This window comes from Vespa velutina, chromosome 10 (genome assembly GCF_912470025.1).
Source record: "Vespa velutina chromosome 10, iVesVel2.1, whole genome shotgun sequence".
In the NCBI taxonomy this organism is placed as follows: domain Eukaryota; kingdom Metazoa; phylum Arthropoda; class Insecta; order Hymenoptera; family Vespidae; genus Vespa; species Vespa velutina.
In genome coordinates, this window is record NC_062197.1 from 170,878 (window position 1) to 190,911 (window position 20,034).

Below are 20,034 nucleotides of genomic sequence, written 5' to 3' on the forward strand. Positions count from 1 at the left end.
AGGATCTTGTAGCGAGCGAGAGCGACCCTTCCTTCGTTCCCTCGCGAAGGGGACCCTCGCGAACCGCTACGATTCGGGAACAAAGGAGAGAGAGAGAGAGAGAGAGAGAGAGAGAGAGAGAGAGAGAGAGAGAGAGAGAGAGATCCAGAACAGGAATTTCGTAGGGCTGTCGAAGAAGAAAAGAAAAAGATCGTTTTAGTAGATTTAATGAAACGATATACAGAATACATTCGCTTTCATAATGCATCGCAGCGCGTGCATTGCGCGTGCCTTACCATCTATATCACATGTCATTTTTTTTTTATTTATAAAATATAATCGTTATCATTTTTGTTCTCACGTTCGTGCCTTTTAACCGCTTCTCCGTCATATATATATATATATATATATATATATATATATACGTGTGTATATGTATATATATGTATATCGAAAGCGTATATAGATACACATATCTAAACGTGCGTGCGTGCGTGTGTGTGCGCCTCTACGCGTATGCTTTTTTTGCTCTTCGCGTCCGTGTGAGCGCACGTACACGCGCTTCTCTCTTTGCGTACACGACATACCTATATACATATATTTCTTTATACGTATATAATACGCGTCACGGGAACACGTATTTATACATGTACATACATACTACGCATATATCATCGTGCATATATATGCACACGTATGACACGCTCAAGCGAGAAGGAATCGTGTGGCTCGGTACTGAATTAACACGAATCAGGCCGCGAAACGTCTTTGTGAATGTGCACGCGCGTGGTTAATCTTTCATATAATATGTTACAACGATGTGTGTTACGTATAGTAGTTTTTTTTTTCTCTTTATTTCTTTTTTTCTTTTTCGTATATAAAGCCGAATCTATTGCGTTCGTTTCGAACGAAAGGACGGACGATCGTGCCTCTCTCTCTCTCTCTCTCTCTCTCTCTCTCTCTCTCTCTCGTCCGCGTAGGACTTTCTTCCTTTTTTTTTTTTTTTTTGTTTTTTTTTTTTCTTAATCGTTCGTACTAGTTCCGGCTAATTCGTCCGTTCGTTGCCAAAAGACGAGTGCTCGATCTCGCGCGACTTCATCGAGCTTCGTCTCTTCGAATCACTTACGTTTAACGTCGTGGATCCTCGTGATCGATGGCTTTGCCAAAAGATTACGTGGGCGCGTAATACAATACAAATTTATACTTTCGTTATAACATCTAGAACTTGCGATGCGGTGCTCTTTTTGCGTTATTATTGTGCAATTAAGAGAACGCGATTACTAAATAAGTTGCGCTTTATTTGTTATCTTTTTTTTTGTCTTTTGCACGTGAAAGGAGAACAAAAGGCTCGTACGGCAGAGTGGATCGATCGACGTGAAAATATCAGCGCGTAAACGAGAATTCTTCGAGGATTCTTTGATGATTCCTCGACGTCGTAATCGTTAGGAGAAAATATAGGACGGAGCGAAGATCTCGAGACATTTCTGACAACTTCTCGTTGTTTGTCTCGTCGTTATGTTTGTCGTTTTGTTATGAGGAAAGGAAAGGAATCGATGAATGATCTCGAAGATAGCTGTGCACGATAGGGACTGACACGAAAGATGACTCGTCGCGTCGTCGTCGTCGTCGTCGTCGTCGTCGTCGTCGTCGTCGTCGTCGTCGTCGTCGATCGAGAAACAACTTTATTAACAAAAAAACTCAAGGAGAGAAAAATTATTTGTTGATCGAACATTTATTGCATACACTGATAAAACGGGGGAAAAGGGAATTGTACACGAAACGGATCTGATCGTTAAGTTGTTTCTTCCTTTTTTTGTTTTTTTTCCTTTGTTCGTTTTTTTTTGTTTTTTCTTTTTTTTTTTGCATTACACCAATAGACGTATAGTAAGTAAGTAACAGTCATAATTTTTGTTCTAAAAAAAAGAAAAGATCTCGTTATTTATTTGAATATTTCGACATTCGAACGATCCGACCTTGCCTTTCCTTGTCTACCACGTTTTATCTTTTCCAAACGCGTCTCTTTCGTTTCGCCTTCGACGCGATTTCCTTTTTAGCTTGACCCACGAATATCTTCGACGACCGAATCACGGCACTTTTGTAAAAAATAATTACGTCGCGATCACCGCCGTCAATGTCCAGAGAGAATTTCTCCCTAAGGGATTTGACCGTTCGAATTTATCTACCTCTTATCTTCCTTAAGAAGACGAGATGTTCCAAGAGCATCGAACCAAACGAAATTTGCTCCATCGAGAAATTCTCTGTGGAATCGACGCACGTTTCGAAGGAAACGCACTTTTGCTAGGAGATAGCTTCGATCGAACGATTCTATCCGTCCCTCCGCATTAACTTTAATTATCGCTCGAAGAGAACACGTCGATTTCGTAGCTTCTTGGTGTTCCCTTTGAACTCTTTTTTTTTACCTTGCATTCTTACCGGGCCTTTTTTATTATAATATTTCGAACATTTTCTATTAGTAATCATTCTCAAAACGTAAATTACTCTCACGCTCGCGTATATTGCATATATCTATATTGCAAATCCGTACGATCTCGAAACCTTTCTGTACGAGTGTCGTGTTTTACACATCAAGAATTTTACGCGGACGATAGTTGGTATTTCTTTTTTTCTTCATCGATCAAAGATAATACTAAACCAAATGTAAAAAAGATATATATATATATATATGTATATATATATGTATATACTTTGTTTCCGAGGAACGATCGTATAGAGAGATAAAGGGATGAAGAGAGAGAGAGAGAGAGAGAGAGAGAGAGAGAGAGAGAGAGAGAGAGAGAGAGAGAGAGAGAGAGAGAGAGAGAGAGTTGCGGATAATAATCAAAGAGGGGAAGAATTGATAGAAAAAGATAAAAATATTCGTCCAAGGATACGTCGAGGATACGAAAGCGATGTGTCTCGAATCCTCGAAGCGTTCCCGACGAACGCTCGGAGGAGAAAAAGCGTCAAATATTTTGCGAATACACACGGCTTTGTAACGACGTATACACACGTAGTTAATATATATACTATTGTGCAAGTAGTACACGTATTTAATACGTTCGCTTTTCATTCCGCTCGCGCGTGGCTCTTCCTTCTTCTTCTTTCTCTTCCTTTCGTGCCCTCATTTGATTTGCGATCATTTGCAAGTCGGTTACTTTGTTTTCTTCGCGACGGAATACCATGCGTTGAAGAGGGATAAAACGACGACGTTGTACGTACGTTTGATAAAAAGGAGAGATCCCAAAAATGAAGGAATCTTTCCATATTTTTATCGCAGGAAACTTCAACTCCTCTTTCTTATGAACTTCCTGTCATCCGATGCGAGGCCACTATTTCTTGTAAGATAGCCAATGTCATCTTCATTGGCGCCGTCGTCGTCGTCGTCGTCGTCGTCGTCATCGTCGTCGTCGTCGTCGTCGTTGTTGTCGTCGTCGTTCTCCTCGAAGAGCCATCCGAAGAGCGTCGTCTAGCGATGAACTAACAGTTTTAGGGAATAGTGGTAACGATAACACAAATTGACGACAAAGGTATCGATGGTAACAATGGTCGTGATAATAATAATAACGCCATAAACTGGTAGCACTAGTAATAAGTAGTAATGGGTAGTAATAATAGTAATAGATCTGATAGTAATAGTAGTAGTAGTAATAATAATAAGTAGTAAATGGTGTTGGGGGTGGTAGTGTGGTAGTGATGGTGGTGCTGGTGGTAGTAGTCATAGTAAGTAGTAATAGTAGTAAATTCTAATAGTAATAATAGTAGTAATAGCAGCAGCTGTAGCGCGGTATACGTATATATATAAATAGGACTTTTTACGTTAGTTTGATTAAAATTAAACGTCATAACGTAATAGGTAACTTTATGCCGAATCCGCCTCGCGAGGCGCACTTCCCCAAGTTCTATCTTTCTTTCTATTTTTCCGCTACTTGCCAAGACGGATTCGTGGTTTCGCCTTAACTCTCTAAAATCACATAAACGCAAAAGTAATGGTAAAGAATGGGGGTGGCCGACAACGGTCGACCGTACGTTTCGGCACTCGCATGTGATAAACGATGCTCGATCATCGTTGCGCCGGTGTGCACTGAATATCTCGAACGTTCTCTCTCTCTCTCTCTCTCTCTCTCTCTCTCTTTCGTTCTCCTTTTCTCTAATGGCAATAGGCACGAGATAAAATACGTACACGGTCAATTAAATAAATTTCATTTTAGGTGAGATCTTTCGTCAGACGAAGAACGTTCAAGGTACCGTCCCCCCCATTGAGAGTTCGCGGGCGCACGTGGCACTTAATTCATATGGACAGATACCACGCGCTTACTTCGTTTTTCGCATAGGAAAAAAATATATATATTTCGAGATCAAAAAAGTTTGCAACGAGGCATCGCTGTTTCATGCGAGTGCAACCATAGCCGCATTCTAAACGCCTATTATAAAAGGACGAAGGAGAGAATCCGTGTGCGCGTGTAGATACGTACCTCTTTCTTTCTCGCACTCTCTCATCATTTATCTCTTTTTCTTTCTCTCTCTCTCTCTCTCTCTCTCTCTCTCGTTAATATTTCTTCGCAAGCAAACAAATTTAATCGCTCACGTTCGCTCCTCCGTCGATGTTCTGATATGTTGCAAGTCGCCAATGCGTCTTTTTCGACGAACGATGCGTGAGCTTTTGCCAAAATGTAAATAATGTTTTTCTCTTCCTTTCTCGTCCTTGACTCTCATTTCCTTTTTTTGGCGTTTTTTCATTATCTCGTTTGGCGCCACGACAGATCGGCGAAGAATCGACGAAATATAAACGATATCGATCGGCGAAGCAGCGGACAACACGGCGACGTAATTCGTATAAAGTAGGTAGAAAAGTGATAAAAATTCTATACACATTTTTTTGTAAGTAGATATAACTTTCTTCGCGCGAAACGAACTCGTTCGTTTTCTCTCTTTAAAACTCGATCTAAAATCTAAGATAAGAACGATAGCAAAAGGTATACGAAAAAAATTTCGTCGGTAACGCGTGGTCCGCTAGCTCAAGGGGCTTTCAATCGCTTACCGATTCTCCGATCGTCGAGCGCTCTTTTTCATTTCCTACCATTCGACGGCACGCGCAGGTAACGTTATGATAGTGATAATAATAGTTAATGATAGCAATTATAGTAACAGTAATAATAATACTAATAATAATAATAATAATAATAATAATAATAATAATAATAATAATAATAATAATAATAATAATAATAATAATAATAATAATAGTAGTAGTAGTAGTAGTAGTAGTAGTAGTAGTAGTAGTAGTAGTAATAATAGTTGCGTAGTAATAGCAATAGTAATTGTAATAGTGGTAACGCACACGGAGCTTCAGGCACGCACATTGGGGTACTTTCCCTTAGAAGATAACTCCGATCGCGTAGATTCATGCCTATCCTTTCTCTCCAGTCTCTCTCTCTCTCTTTCTCTCTCTCTCTCTCTCCCACTCACTCGTAGATTCGCGCATAATCACGCACACGCAAAATTGTACATAAGACATGTACAATCGCATACGTACGAATATATTCTAGCGTATAATATATTAGATTCATTCTCGGGAGTTGCATTCGTAACATCGAGAAGGAGAAAATAAGGGACCATATATCCGTTCAGCTGCTCCTCGGTGAACTCGTTCGAAAGGACAAAGACACTTACGAACACTCGGGCGCGCTTAAATACGCAAGAAGAGAGAACGAAAGCCAGGCTATTAATTAAAAATAAAGATCGAAAAGATGGAATTACGTAACCGCACGTAGGATCTCGGCGACTATCGTCTTACGAGAATAATACATTAGCCTTAGGCTTCGTGTAATCGTGGCGTGGGTGTGGTAGTGGTGGTCGTGTCGACGGTGGTGGTTTAACGGGGAAGGAAACGATTAGAAGGGTAGACTACCGACGAACATCGTTTCGATCAGCGGTGGCGCCGGCACAAGATCCTCCAGCTTCAGGTAAAAGATCCTTTGGAGACCCTGAACGGAGAGACTCCTCAATTCCGGCAGCTTACCGAGAAGGCGCGACAAGTAATGCGTTTTCCTTTGCGCTTCGGCATCGTAGGTCACGTGGTCGCGCAACGACGAGATGATCTTCATTTGCAGTTGCTCCATGCGATGCGGCTCCTTGAGGCCGTACCTCTCTGAAAATGAAAATTTGACGGATCCGTTGATTGAAACTAGGAAAGGTTAGTCCTTCTTAGGTAGAATCCGAAACTAGGGAAGGAGTCATTTCGTGCGGGTGGATTCTCGACGTACGTCGACACATCGCGTGCCGCGCGGAGTCGTACGATACCGCGGATCGGCCGGATCGAATAAATAATTGATCGGCTCTATCTACGTCGAGTCGAGAATAACCAATGACCAAGTCGGATAAGGAGAGTCAAAGACGAACGGACTACTCACCGGTAATCAGGGTAAGAGCGCAAAGACAGGCGAACGCGCTAATATCCACGTCCAACCCGTGAAGAGACTTGCAAAACTCGAGAATGCTGTGGAGCCAGTCGCCGAAGCTACGTTGACACTGTTCGAGCGCTAGGACGACTCCATTGCAGAATGTCAATTTTGTATCCTCCGGTTTCGTGCGGTAAGCCAGCCTGAGGACGAACAGTTCCAAGCTGGCCGATTGAAACAACAATTCCTGCGAGAAAAGGGAAAGAGAAACTATTGCAATGCTTACTGGTCAGTAATATGAATCTACTAGAGATGATGCGTGAGATGGGGAAACTCGTAGACGACTCCAACTCGAGCACGAGTTATCGTCGAAACGAAAGCTCGTCGACGAATGACCTTTTAGAAAATGTACGAGCTTATCGATCTTCGTCGTATTCGAGGACGAGCACAATGCACATAGTCGAGGACGGACGATCGCTCACCTGATCCTCTCGTGCCAGGTCCGTAAAGCCAGGTATTTTGTCGGCAAAATTTCTAATCACATCGATCGAGGTGGTTAACAGACTGTAAAATTGTTGAATTTTTTCAGCCTCGGTGACGGACAAATCTCCGGGTCTCGATTGTCTATACTGCGAGTAATCGAGATTCATTCGATCCGGCGTCGTGTCTAAATGAGCTCGAACCAAAGCCGTGATCAAGGATACCGGCGGACTCGGCGGCGATTCCTGTGGTGATTTCGGCTTCGAAGGCAATCTTCCGCGACGGCCCTTCAACGAGTCCGTCCTAACGACCTGTCGAACGAATTCTTAATACCTAACCATCTTATTGGAGTTCCACCACCCTTCACGGAATCCTCCTTCCTGGAAGGATAGTGGTGGAGGTGGGGGAGGAGGAGGAGGAGGAAGAAGATCGACTTACTTCTTTCACCATGCCGACCATGAGACACTTTTGGAAGCGACAGAATTGGCAACGATTTCGGCGACGCTTGTCGACCGGGCAAGCTTTCTCGGCGAGGCAAACGTATTTCGAGCCCTTTTGCACCGTCCTCTTGAAAAAACCTTTGCAGCCTTCGCAGGTACGCACACCGTAATGTTGACACGCCGCCGTGTCACCGCAAACGGCGCACAATTGGCTCGGGCTTGGTGGTGCACGTTCACCGGTATTGCCGCTTCCGGGCGACGGTGAACTGACCGAACTCCCGGTACTCGCTGTGCTCGCTGTGCTGGCTATGCTAGCGATACTCGCGTTACCACCTCCGCGTGCCTTGGGAGACTCGTTGCTGCCGCTACTGTTGATGTCGATCAAAACGGTTCGTTAACCTTTCCTATTTATTACTATTTAAATGTGTATATATATATATACACACACATTTACTCTATATATATATATATATATATAGTTCCTTCTCTCGGAATAATTACCTTGCCGATTCCGACCTTTGAGTTGGTAAAGATGCTCTTCGCGAACGTGGAGGACCGACGACGATGTTCTCGATGTTTGGACAAATGTCCGTAGGAGGGACCGGTACCGATACGGTGGAACCACCGGTGATGGTAGATGCTTGACCGTATACCATAGGTACGGTCACTGCTACTCCGTAAGGTGAATCTTGCCGATGACTCGACGGCGATGGCATCGCCGCAGTAGGCGTTGGTGCCGATTCCGTTGAAAAGTAGCTTTGATGGTGATGATGATGTGGTTGCGGTTGAGACTGTTGTTGTTGCTGCTGTTGTTGTTGCTGCTGCTGTTGCTGTTGTTGTTGTTGATGATGCTGGGGATGATGATGGTGGTGTTGCGGTTGCTGATGAGGTTGTTGCTGGTTGTGGTGCTCGTGGTAGGAGACGGCCGGTGTGAACTCGGTGGAGTAGTGACCAGTGCCGCATGAATATACCGAATTTTCATAACAGTCATCGTCCATCTTGATGCCGAGACCCTGGAGTTCCTGTCTGGTATACCGTTGCACCGTGTAGGTCTCTTGGAAGCTCGGCAATGGCGTAGGACTATAATAGAGTATCATTCTATTTTGAGGACCATTTGGACCACTTGTTTTCTTGGGTCTTGAAATCGATACGATTAAATGTACACACACACACACACACACACACACACACAGATCGTAGATAAAAAGAATACCTTAGCGAATCTGCTTGAATTTCTTCGGGAAGGGGTGGTGGCGGAGGAGGAGGTTGCGCCGTTTGATGATGAACGCTTTGCTGCGATTGAGCCGGCTCATCGCTCGTTGGCACACCCTGCGGATTACCCAGCTGTAATTCTGGAAATGGATCCAGCTCCTCCGGCAGACTTCCGGCATCCGCGGAATCCGTGTAGGGAGCGCTCAACAAATCCGCGAAACTGCTGCATCCAAATGGACTCTGAAATTTAAACAAATTCGAGTGCGATATATTTATTGGAACATTTCGAGAAAGAGAAACGAGGGCCTTTAGTAGTTAGCTATCTTTGCTGAAAAGTATCGTGGTCGTTTAAACAAAAAGTCGTTCCAGCGATAGGTCCAAGTTACCAACTGCAAGTTTCGTTGAAGCGCGATTACACTTCGCCGAGACATCGATGTACGCAATCGAGGCGCGCAGCTAGAATGTTCCGAGAGACCGAGCAGTATCGCGTGTTGCCTAGAACCTGGCGTTCGATAGAGTCGATCAACCTTTCTTTTTTCGAAGGAAAGCAAAATAAAACAAGGAGCAGTCATTCTCTTATCCGCGTATTTAAAGATTACTTTTATAAACATCCACATCTCGTCCGAGAGTGATATTAAGAAAAAGGAGATCGATTAAAAATTTCTCTTCGGCTCAACTTTGATCATTTGCTACGCGCATTATTTTCTTCCCGTCCAAATATTATTTCTCTTTGCGTCAAAGGAAATTTTGTAACATAAGGTCAGAAATAAAAGGAACGATAGAAATAGAGAAAGGAAGGCAAAGTATAGAGAGGCCTGGATCGGAGGTTACAGTAAAAGTATGAAGAATTAGAATATTCAATTTGAGTCGACTGTTGACATTTTGCTCATCGCTCCCTCGAGAGAGAGAGAGAGTGAGAGAGAGAGGGGGGTAGGGAGGAGAGAGAAAAGCACCGCAAAACCCGCGTCCTTCGCAGAAGAGCCCTCTAAAGGGCTCCTCGAAGCTGAAAACGACGTTAGCCTGTTAATTTCTAGCATGGTTCTTCGCCTCGCGATCGTTCATCGAATTAATTGCGCGTAAAGCCTTTCCATACGGAGAAAAGAAAGGAAGAAGGAAACGAGTAAGATAACGTAGGAGAGCCCGAATGCAGATTACGATAGTGGGTTGGAATGCAGACGGAACGCGATGCTAACCAGTCGGGGATCGAGACGTTGAAAGCGCGAGGTGGATGATCCTGATCCCGGTTCTTGAACCGTTATGTACGAGCACATAAGATATAGCAAAGTTCGTTTTACCTCTTCTAAAAATATAATCGTTTTAAGGAACAAATCGAAAAGAGAAAATTAATGGCAAAGATAACGGTCGGAAAATGTTTCATTATTCTAGACGATATCGGATCAATATCTATTGTATCCGATTTCAGGGGAACGTCAAACGTTGGATTGACGAAAGATAGACTTTCGAATGAATAGTAATTAACCCACCTGTGTTTGCAGCAGGAGCATACTTGAGGCTACTGTGAAGGCCGTCGTGGTCGTAGTGATCGAGGAGTGATTTGTGCAGCCGAGAACCGGAACGGTAGCTGTTGCCTGTCGTTGCTGCTGTCGCTGCCGATGCGACTGCTGCTGTTGCTGTTGCTCTATCTCGTTTCGCGTAACGGCTACCGTACGTTGGCTACCGTTGCTGTTGTCGCTGTCGCCGTTCGGCGAGTGCAACTGCCCTGCAATCCGAAAATACAAGAAATCCTTTAAATATACCCTATCTCGTTCTCCGTTTCATTCATTATCGGAAACTTTCCCGTTTTTTCGTTAAAGACAAAATCAATCAATTTGATTCTCCTACACGTTTTTCATCGTTCGACATTGAAATGAATCGAACGATGGAAAAATGGGTCACGCGCATTGTACACCTGGCGTGTTGGTGGAAAAAGAAGAAAATAGACGGTCGCATTGATGCGACGTTATACGTCGGAGAAAAAAATTTCTAAAGTTTAATTTCAAACGCGATATCGATGTCGGATGTTCAGCGAGACATACGTTCCATTATCATGCCGTTTATTGCTTTCGATCTCTCCGTTTTTCGTATCTCGCCTAGACGCGCATATACGTACATACATACGTACATACATACATGTATATATATGTAAAGAAAGTATACTTTTTTAAGTTAGATTTGCCGCGCTTTTCTCATGTCCCGCCCTTCGATTGACTTTTGTTATTTACGAGTCGAGCCATTAAGATTTTGAAGAGAAACGGGCATTAGGAAATAGAACTTAGACGAGAGAAATACGACGAGAGATTACTAAGAAACTTTATAAAGAAGATATTAAATAAAATTTAAATAGTGAATAATAAGCGTAAATTGTCGTTTCTTTCTTCACAGGCAAGACTGTAAATAGTAAATAATCGCTAATTAATAAATGAAGATTTATAATTTTTGTTCACAGAGAAACATATTTTCGTTTATCATCTCACCTAATAAATTCGAGATATTATACATATATATATATATATATATATATATATATATATATATATATAGAGAGAGAGAGAGAGAGAGAGAGAGAGAGAGAGAGAGACATACACACACGTATATATGATGATACGCATGTATATATACATTATCCAAGAGAAGGAAATGCTCTAGTCGAAAACGTATCGTGTTTTATCTGCGTATAATGATATGCGGGTAGGTACGTACAATATCTTCGATACGGTGACTGACCGTCGTCCATGACGATCATTTCTGCCCAGGAGAAACCAGAAACGAGTAAAGAAAACGTTTCAACATTCGCGAAGGATGCGAGCGGACCGTTGGAATTTTATGAAATAAAATATTTCGAAGAGCTCTAACGAAGACTGCCGTCCCTGCCTCCTGTGGCCCCGCGGCTAACCGTACGACCGAATTTCGAGAAGCACTTTCACTGTTCTCGAATCCCTCCTAATTTTCGTTCCTCCTCTGAAAATGTCTTCCTGTCGCGCGTCCAAGGACGAGCGCGATATCAGGAGAACGTTCTTCTCTTCGTCGACTGAGGCTTTCGATGCTGACGCCTCTTCCTATATAGGGTCGCATCGGCACCCCCAGGGAGACATGAAATCGTTGGCATTTAAAATACTACCACCCCGTTCTATAGACGCAACCCGGCCCTATCGTGATTATTATTGCGCGATATTATCTCAAGGGATGGTCGACGGTTCTATTTGATACTTATGGTGTTTCCATTTTTCTCATAACTTTCCAACGTTCCTTCGATCATTTTCAATTATAACGCGGAAATATGTCTTAATATAACGACGTCTTCAGTATTATTTCCATGTTCGAAAAATGTGTTTAACTGATATTAAGAATGAATATAATGCGTTATAATTTCGTAATCGGATACCACGACAGCCGGACGAAAATCTCTCCCTCCCGAAACCTAGCATAGCACATCGAGATAGGCGATAACGATACCCTCACCCCGTGACTTTTTCATTGGTAAAACATTTTGAAACGCTCTTGAATTAAATCGCGAGAGATCTCACCGTGGAGGACATCAATTTAAAAAAAAAAAAAAAAAGAAGGGGGACGTTGAAATTGCCGAGACGATTAGGGACGATACTGTCACGGTTATTGCAAATTAAAAGAACGTCGACGAGGGATGTAGGACCGATCGTATTTATCTTGACACACTCGCCCATTCCCTAAACTCCCTAGAATCCCGTTATTATTCGGTCTCGTTAACGGATCCGTTAGAGACCGAATGTTTTTCTAATCTATTCTAAGGACATTTCGTTTTAGTTTGGACTACTAGGGTCCACCGATCGAAATGTAAATAGGAAAGGAAGAGAGAGAGAGAGAGAGAGAGAGAGAGAGAGAGAGAGGTACGTAATATCGCGACAGTGGTACGTAAGCAAGTAAAGTGCTTGCGTTTCCCACCTACGTAGGTGAGCGTTTAGTCGGCTGCACCTGAACAGGTTGCACGTGCAAGAGGAAAGAACGTGGCTGTCCTCCGAGCCCGCTCGGTTCGGCTCGGCTCGGCACGGCTCGGCTCTTTCTCGGCCGACGTAGGCAGGGTAAAGGAAGAGGAGAGGACAGGGTAGGGTGTCGAGCGGCAAGAGAAAGAGTAGGGTTTGTCGAACAGCGTGTGCCAAGTGGATTACCGCGGTCCACGCGTCCCTCCCACGAACCACGCCTCTCCACGTGCCGCGGCACGATTGCCGTCGCGTCGTCGTCGCGTGCACCCAACTCCTCTCTCGGTACCCTTCGACCCTATCTACGTCTCAACCAGTCGGCACCCTTTCGCTAAAGGTTTCACGCGCTTCTCATCTCATTAACGTCCGAATTAATTCATTAGAAAGGTACGCGATGTACTTGCCCGATGGAAAGTACAGTTGCGCATTGTGACGAGTCGACGAGGAAAATTAACTGTCGTAAGTAAAACTACCTATAATAGTCGACGTCTCGTTTGATATAGCTCGTAAAATCGAACGTTAGCGAAGACGAAGAAAAATTTCCTCTAAAAATAGTCGCGTCTAACGACACACGATCGAGAGAGAGAGAGAGAGAGAGAGAGAGAGAGAGAGAGAGAGAGAGAGAGAGAGAGAGAGAGAGAACGTGTGGCCTTTGATTTTGCGGCGTAGGACGTAAAGCGTGCCTTTTAACGAGCGATTCTTCGGCTGGCCGCGATACTCCTTTCTTCTTGCCAGGAGGCGGTATAAACATCGAAGAGGCGAGAGATAAATTCCAACGAGTTATGAGCGTTTCTTTCTCTCTCTCTCGCGCTCGCACTCACGCTCGCTCGGTCGCGAAGCTTTTCCAGTTTTCAACAAAGCCAACAACAGGACGTTGGAACTTTCTTTGGAAGAAAACGCTTAGGTCCCGTATGCGTCTCGTATGCGGGCACACCTAAGCGAGGCGCGCGCGCTCCTAACTGTGTGGAGAGAAAGTGGGACCTGATCTCGGTACGTCGTACCCGCAAGACGCGTAATCGCGTGCGAGTACGAGGACGCGTGTCTTCGATCGAAGCTCTCGTCTCGGCCTGGAGACCCGACTCGGCCTCGACTTCTCGCCCACACGCGAGAAACGGTTTCCGGAACGGGCTTCGTACGCTCCAGAGACTCCGGGCGAACGATCATAATTAACCCTTTCACCGCTAAGTAAGAGATATTCCTGAAATCTTCTCGCTATCTATCTCCCTTTTTCTCTCGTTCCTTTTCGTCCGTACGCTAACGAGTTCTCCGTTTCGGAATCTCTCCAATTATCCCTATCGACGTTGAATTATTTTCTTACGCGAATTATCGGACGTACCTCCCGATACGAAGGAACACCTTTCGGTGATTCGACCTCGCTTTTATTCTCCTTCGTTATTTATGCGTCCGTGTATCGTCGCGTCGATGCCGCTGCCATTCGTAACTTTCCTTCGAGACATTACCGAGCTGGAATAGATAGCGACGAGGATCGAATAAAAATTCTCTCGAATAAACGAGGAGAAGAAGAAGAAGAAGAAGAAGAAGAAGAAGAAGAAGGCGTCGCCGTTCGTTATCCCAATGAAAAGGATATTATTTTGAAAGTTGCCGATTTCGCGTCCCAACGATTTAAAAAGCCGTATTGATATACGAGCGGCATGCGCAGCGCAACGGGCTGCTTTCACTTTAATTAAATTTTGTCCAAGATTAATGTTATCGTAGCTTGTGTCAATGACCGGTGGACATGTTTTCGGGAGATTCACAGGACGTATCGAGGCGTCTTCGAGAGGAAAAAAAAGAAAAAGAATATATTTTTTTCTGTTAAAAAATCCTTGAGCGTATGCAGAACGCTTTTAACCATTCATCATCTTTCTTTCTGCGTCTTTCTGGGATATTGCTCGAGGCGAAATTTCTAGTGTATCAAAAATGAAGTTCATCCTGAAATAATATTCGTCGAACGATCCATCGAATAACGCGCTTTGTTTTATTCGCATTTATGCGACGTCTTCGTCAAACTCATTTCTCTAACGATCGCGGAAATGTTTCTTATAGATGAATAAAAGATAAATATTATAGTAGCACGCGCGTCTTTCTTTCCAGTTGGGTGTTGGGAATGAATCGTGACGGCGAGTACGATAATCGCCGATTTCTCTCTCTCTCTCTCTCTCTCTCTCTCTCGTACGCTTAAATAGATATCGGCGAGTACGATATACACGTGTATCTAAGTGGAATTAAGGAAGGCGCGAGCGGACAAAGTTCCGTTAAAGCGATTGTTCCCACGGCGGAAAGGACGATCTAAGAAAGCGATCCTGGTGTTGCTGCTCCAAGAGTGAAAGAGAAGCAAAGATAGAAAGTGGGAGAGAGAGAGAGAGAGAGAGAGAGAGAAATGAAGAGAAAGAAGGAAAAGAGAAGGAGCAGCACGAGTCGTGGCGCCCGATAATGTTCGCGCACGTTTCCAAAGCTTTTATAGGTCTGTGTGTATGTACGCATTCTACGTATACGTGTGTGCAGGCTTTCCAGCTGCGAGCGAGCAAAGAAGCAAATCGCTGTGGGTGAATGCAGCCAAGTTGCTAGGACGGATTAGAGTGCGATGCATACTGTCGAAGGAGGTGAAAGAAGAGAGCCGGTGGCAGCGAAGAGGACGAAGATGGCGGAGGAGGTGGAGGAGAGGCGCTTGCGACACGCAGGCAGGCCTGATGGGTAGGTAGGTTGGTACCTATATCGCCCCCTGACCCCGAACAACTACCGTGAGACCGACTTAGCTCCGGCCTGGAGCACTCTCCTTTGCACTCTCCACCACCTCCGCGACGAACAGCAAGTGGAAGGGTATGTATGACACGGGAGAAGGGAAAAATCTCACAAGATGGGTGCAGCGAGACCCAATCATTTTCTTTTTTCCCTTTGCCCTCCGACCTATCTCCACTCTTTAAGACGATTAATTAGATCAATGATGATAACGAATATATATATATATATATATATATATATATATAGGTACATGTACAGCTACGAAACGAGCTTTCCATTTTCATTATTTTTATCGTTTTCCACGCGACTTTTTGCTTCACAAAACGATCCAAGATCTACGAGGTATTATCGTTTTCTCGCGCGATTCGTATTTATAAGCACCATGCTCGAACTCGAGTCGTCTTATCTTTTACAAGACTCTTCGATCGGCCTGCGCCCGCGCGTGTGTGTGTGAGAGAGAGAGAGAAAGAGAGAGAGAGAGAGCGAGTAAGGAGATCGTGATGTAATTTCTGATACGCGCTTCAGCCCGGAAATAAACTCTCTTGCGACGCTTTTTGCGAATACATTTTCTTCCATCTTTTTCTATGTGCGCCAAATAACGCTAGAAACTTTTGGTACGCGTTAATAAGTAGAAAAGAAAAATTAAGTAAAATTATGCAACGCAAACGTCAACCGGTGGCGATGCTAGAAAAGAGAGTTATGTATGTGCGTTTATGCGCCTGTATCCATGTATATTTTTACAGATCTAATGGCTTCCCGATATCCCGATTGCCGATCCTGTAATAAGAGAAAGTGCGGTATATATCTGTGTAGACATAATGCCGCGTTTCGCGCTCGACGTAATTAAAATAATCGACGTCGCGCATTTCCTGCGGACGGACGCCAACGTCAAGGAGTAACGAAACAGCAATGCGTCCGTCGATCATTGATTCCGAGTATCGGATAGAAAAAAGAGACGTACGTATTGAAGTTTGGAGGCTTTCGAGAAAGAAGAGAAACTTTTGTCGAGCTATCGAAAACGACGCGAAGGCGATAACCATCGGAAAGGGGCCGTGCATCAAGGCGAAAGTCTAGCCGTAAATCTTACGAAGGAAATCCTCTCTCGGTCGTACTCGCTGGTAGAGGCCGTCTCGGGAGATCTTTACTACTCGACGACGACGCGATCGTTCGCCGTTGCTGAGATTCGGACGTTCTCGAACGACGATAAATTATCGATCAACCATAAAGAGGAAAATAAGCGTGTTAGACGAACATGCCGGTGATAAATCATACGAAAAGTTTTCAAGTAAGAACGAGAGACAGAGAGAGAGAGAGAGAGAGAGAGAGAGAGAGAGAGATCCTTTATTGTCCCTTTCTCTCTCTTTCTCCATTTGCCTGTAAGAGCGATACTTGTTTCGTCTTCTCCAACGCGTTGAACGCTTGAATTCCTAAGCTGAAAGACTAGGCAAATAGAAATCTCCGGAGCGAGGTACTACCGGTGCAATTATATTCCTGGTAACATTGTCTTGCGAAATTCGCAATTTCGTCATTGAGTAGGCGAACCAGAGGACGCGATGGGCATAAGAGACGTCAACGGAATAGAAAAGAAAGAAGAGAGAGAGAGAGAGAGAGAGAGAAGGGGGGGGGGGTGAGGCGAGGGCGGAGGCGGGGCGGGGGAATCTCTATCAATATTTTTAGAAACGGTAAGAAGATTTCGCTTGAAGAAACGATCTGAGAAGCAAGATGGCTGTGTCGAGGTCGGCTCCACCCACGTTTCGATCTTCGCATGCGTGTTCCACGGACGAGTATCGATTGCTCGGTCCCTTTTTAAGAAGGTCGGAGAGAAGGACCGAACCGAAGGAATGGGGCTAGGATAAACGACGTCGCGCTTCGACGGGCGTCGAGCTCACCGGCCGATCTGCCCTTTACCAAAGAGACTTTATTTTGATCTACTCACCGAAAGGTGGACAAATTTTGTAAAATGAAAAAGAAAAAAAAAAAAAAAAGCAAAAGAAAAAAAAAACAAGAACAAAAAAACAAAAGAAGAAAAGAAATAGCAAGAACTAGGTAAAGGATTAGAGGAAGGAGCGGGGAAAGTGATTCCCATTTCGTTGAATCCTAGAGGCCGTCTAAGTGTTTACGCGTCGTCGTTCCTCCTTAATTCGCGTTTTACGAGTCTCTCGCTCACACGCGCATACGGGTGAACGTAGAAAGTCCACGCACATAAATCTGAGAGATCGCCGGTCAACTTTTACAAGATGAACACGTAAGATCCTCGGCAATTATTCGTACTCGAATCTAGCAAAAAGAGCAAGAAGGAAGCAGAGGGAACGATGAAGGAGCTAAAGAGAACGTATCCGAGAGAACTTTTGCCACGCGAGAGAAGGGAAAAAAGAGGAGGAGAAGAAGAAGAAGAAGAGAAAAAAGAAAAGCAAAAAAAGGAACGACGCATCCTGCAAAACGCGTCGGATGATTATGCAAGAGGCCACGTTCGGCGCGTCCGCAACACGGGCAGGTTCGACCGGTCTTAATTGCAATCGTCCTGCCGGACAACTTAGCTACGAAAACTAGTTAGGTTTGGGCGTAGAAACGATGCGACGGCTCGTTTAACGACCAATCGGTATATTTCTTGCTCCTTCGATTTCCTTGCGAATATTAATTAACAATGCAAACTTGTTCGATCGTTCCTTCTTCGAAGGAAGCTCTAGTCGTTTCGCAGAATGCACGTACTAGCGTTTAAAAAAAGGAAAAAAGAAAATTGACGAAAAATGGATAAGGTAAGTATCGGATCGTAAAATATAAAGGATTTTATTCGGAAGCGACGCGTTGCGCCCTAATATATCGCGTATCCGCCGCTTACACACGCTTAACGACGTTTCGAAACGACACGAGTAGCCATAAAGGAATAATAATTTTCTAAATTTGTCTCTATGGGAGAATAGCGCTATCATAGGTGGGAATAAAATTCGACTTATCTCTAGGATCGAATTATAATCGGTCCGTCCTAGTAAACGTTTATGCTCTAATCTTCTTTGGACGAATCGAATCGTCGTCCATGGGATATATAGCGGTAGAAAGGACGTTCGGTGGCTACTTTCATCGAAATCGTATGCGTGCCATGGCTCGGATCTCTAATCGAGCGATGACGCCGCATAGGAGAGATTCGAAGGAGGAACGATGACTCGATCCGCCTCGTTTCTTATATTCTCTGTGTTCGCGAGTGAAATTAGCTTGCAAGGATCGATCATAAGAAACCTATGACAGGTGTTAAACGTAAAGAAACTTCAAGAACCGTGGCTCGATACGTAACGGCGATCGGTCATATCGTAGACAGAAATTGGGCCGCTAAACGGGCCGTAACTCGCACGGTAACTCGATATTAATACGAGAGCATAAACAATGTCCGGTCTACGCTTTGGAATGTCTCAATGGCGATTACTCGTCTGGCACGTGCAGGCGTTTATCTCGGCGTCGATCGTCTACCTCTCCCGCGAAAGTTCCGAACCGTAAATTGCACCATCGATTACGTCGTCGTATTGGTTCGTCGCGCGAGAAGAGAGCACGGCTCTCGGATCAACTGCGCATCATTTTATCGATGATTCCACGCCGTGAATATCCTTCTCGATTCGCTTCGATTTACGTTAATCGTTCTTCCGTTACCAAACCAATGGAGTTTATTCGGTCATGAGAAAATGGAAATTCATCGTGTATAATGCTTCGAAATTTATCGTACGTATCTTTCGCGCGAGTCATGATCGATCCCATCGTTTTCTTAATATAAACGCCTATACACGCGTTTTCGATAGGTAAAAGCGTTTTACCTATAGCGTTCCCACGTTTATCCTACATTTATACGACCGCGCATTGTAGTTTCAAGGCAAGTACTAAATGGTAAGTAGTGTATCTATTGGAAGAGAAAAAATTCCTGGCAGCAAGAGAGAGATTTTTCTCCGGCTTTAAGATTTCTCTTTTGATCGATACGGAAGATACCGAACGCTGACGACAGCTCGAGTCATCTGCCTTTCGTTCTGCTGCCTGCAAAAACATCGAGAAGGTCGCGGTGCGTTTTAAGGACAAAAGGTAGAGAGAGAGAGAGAGAGAGAAAGAGTCGCGGATAATCATTTTCTCAGCTCGATCTGATATCGCTCTTGCACTCCTGCCTTTTTCCTTTCGTGTCGTTCAAGAGGATCTTACTTGGATGAGCGCAACCAAGCTCGTGACATCACAGGTGCGTCAGCCAACGTTGCGCTGGTCGGTATTAAAAGATTCTCCGATCGAATAATAGTCGGATCGTTAAGAACTCGCGGTATGCGAGTCTTCGATCGCACCGATCGGCTCGATCTTTTGCCATCTCGAAAACCATCTCCGAAAAGGATCGTCCGACGTTAAAATGTTAAAATAACTCGGAACTTGGCTTATTCCAACGAATCGTATACTGACGATTTCTAAACGACTTATATCGACGATCTTAACGAATCTTACGGAATCCTCGAGCGATGAGTATCTCCTTTCGCGGTAGGCAACTAAGTATATAAGCGAATCCGAACGAGAGAAAAATAAAAGACGAATAGCGTGTCTAGCACCTTGCAGTCAGCTGCTGCGTCGAGTCCGCTGCAGCCGTTGGTTGGCACCGGCTAAACTTCTCGAAGCGTTAGAGGAGAAAGGATCTGTATAGGGGGTCATCGCGCACGTACAGAAGAGACCGTGCGAATTGATATAATCGCCGATTAATAAGATCGGTTAAAGGACGGATTAAAATCTAAGGACTCGAACGAATAATTCGATTTTCGCGACGTTCCCTTTCTCGAGAGATCCTTCCTTCCAATGGACCGAAATCAATAAGAATCGAAC

The 20,034-nt window shown here is 44.3% G+C and overlaps 1 protein-coding gene across 4 annotated transcripts in view; it reads right to left on the reverse strand.

Annotated features, from left to right (window-relative positions):
• Nucleotides 1-3,972: 3,972 nt before the first annotated feature.
• Nucleotides 3,973-20,034, reverse strand: part of LOC124952483 (probable nuclear hormone receptor HR38) — a 34,091-nt gene continuing 18,029 nt past the window's right edge. For 3 of the 4 annotated variants that reach the window (XM_047502430.1, XM_047502431.1, XM_047502433.1), the window contains exons 2-8: nt 9,994-10,229; nt 8,511-8,749; nt 7,799-8,377; nt 7,296-7,665; nt 6,860-7,168; nt 6,390-6,624; nt 3,973-6,127 (exon numbers count right to left, since the gene is read on the reverse strand). In XM_047502430.1, coding sequence (XP_047358386.1) covers nt 5,871-6,127; nt 6,390-6,624; nt 6,860-7,168; nt 7,296-7,665; nt 7,799-8,377; nt 8,511-8,749; nt 9,994-10,229 — 2,225 coding nt within the window. In that variant the 3' untranslated portion in view covers nt 3,973-5,870. Of the gene's footprint in view, nt 6,128-6,389; nt 6,625-6,859; nt 7,169-7,295; nt 7,666-7,798; nt 8,378-8,510; nt 8,750-9,993; nt 10,230-11,209; nt 11,268-20,034 lie in introns of those variants that run through there. The other variant, XM_047502432.1, reaches the window with a different exon arrangement.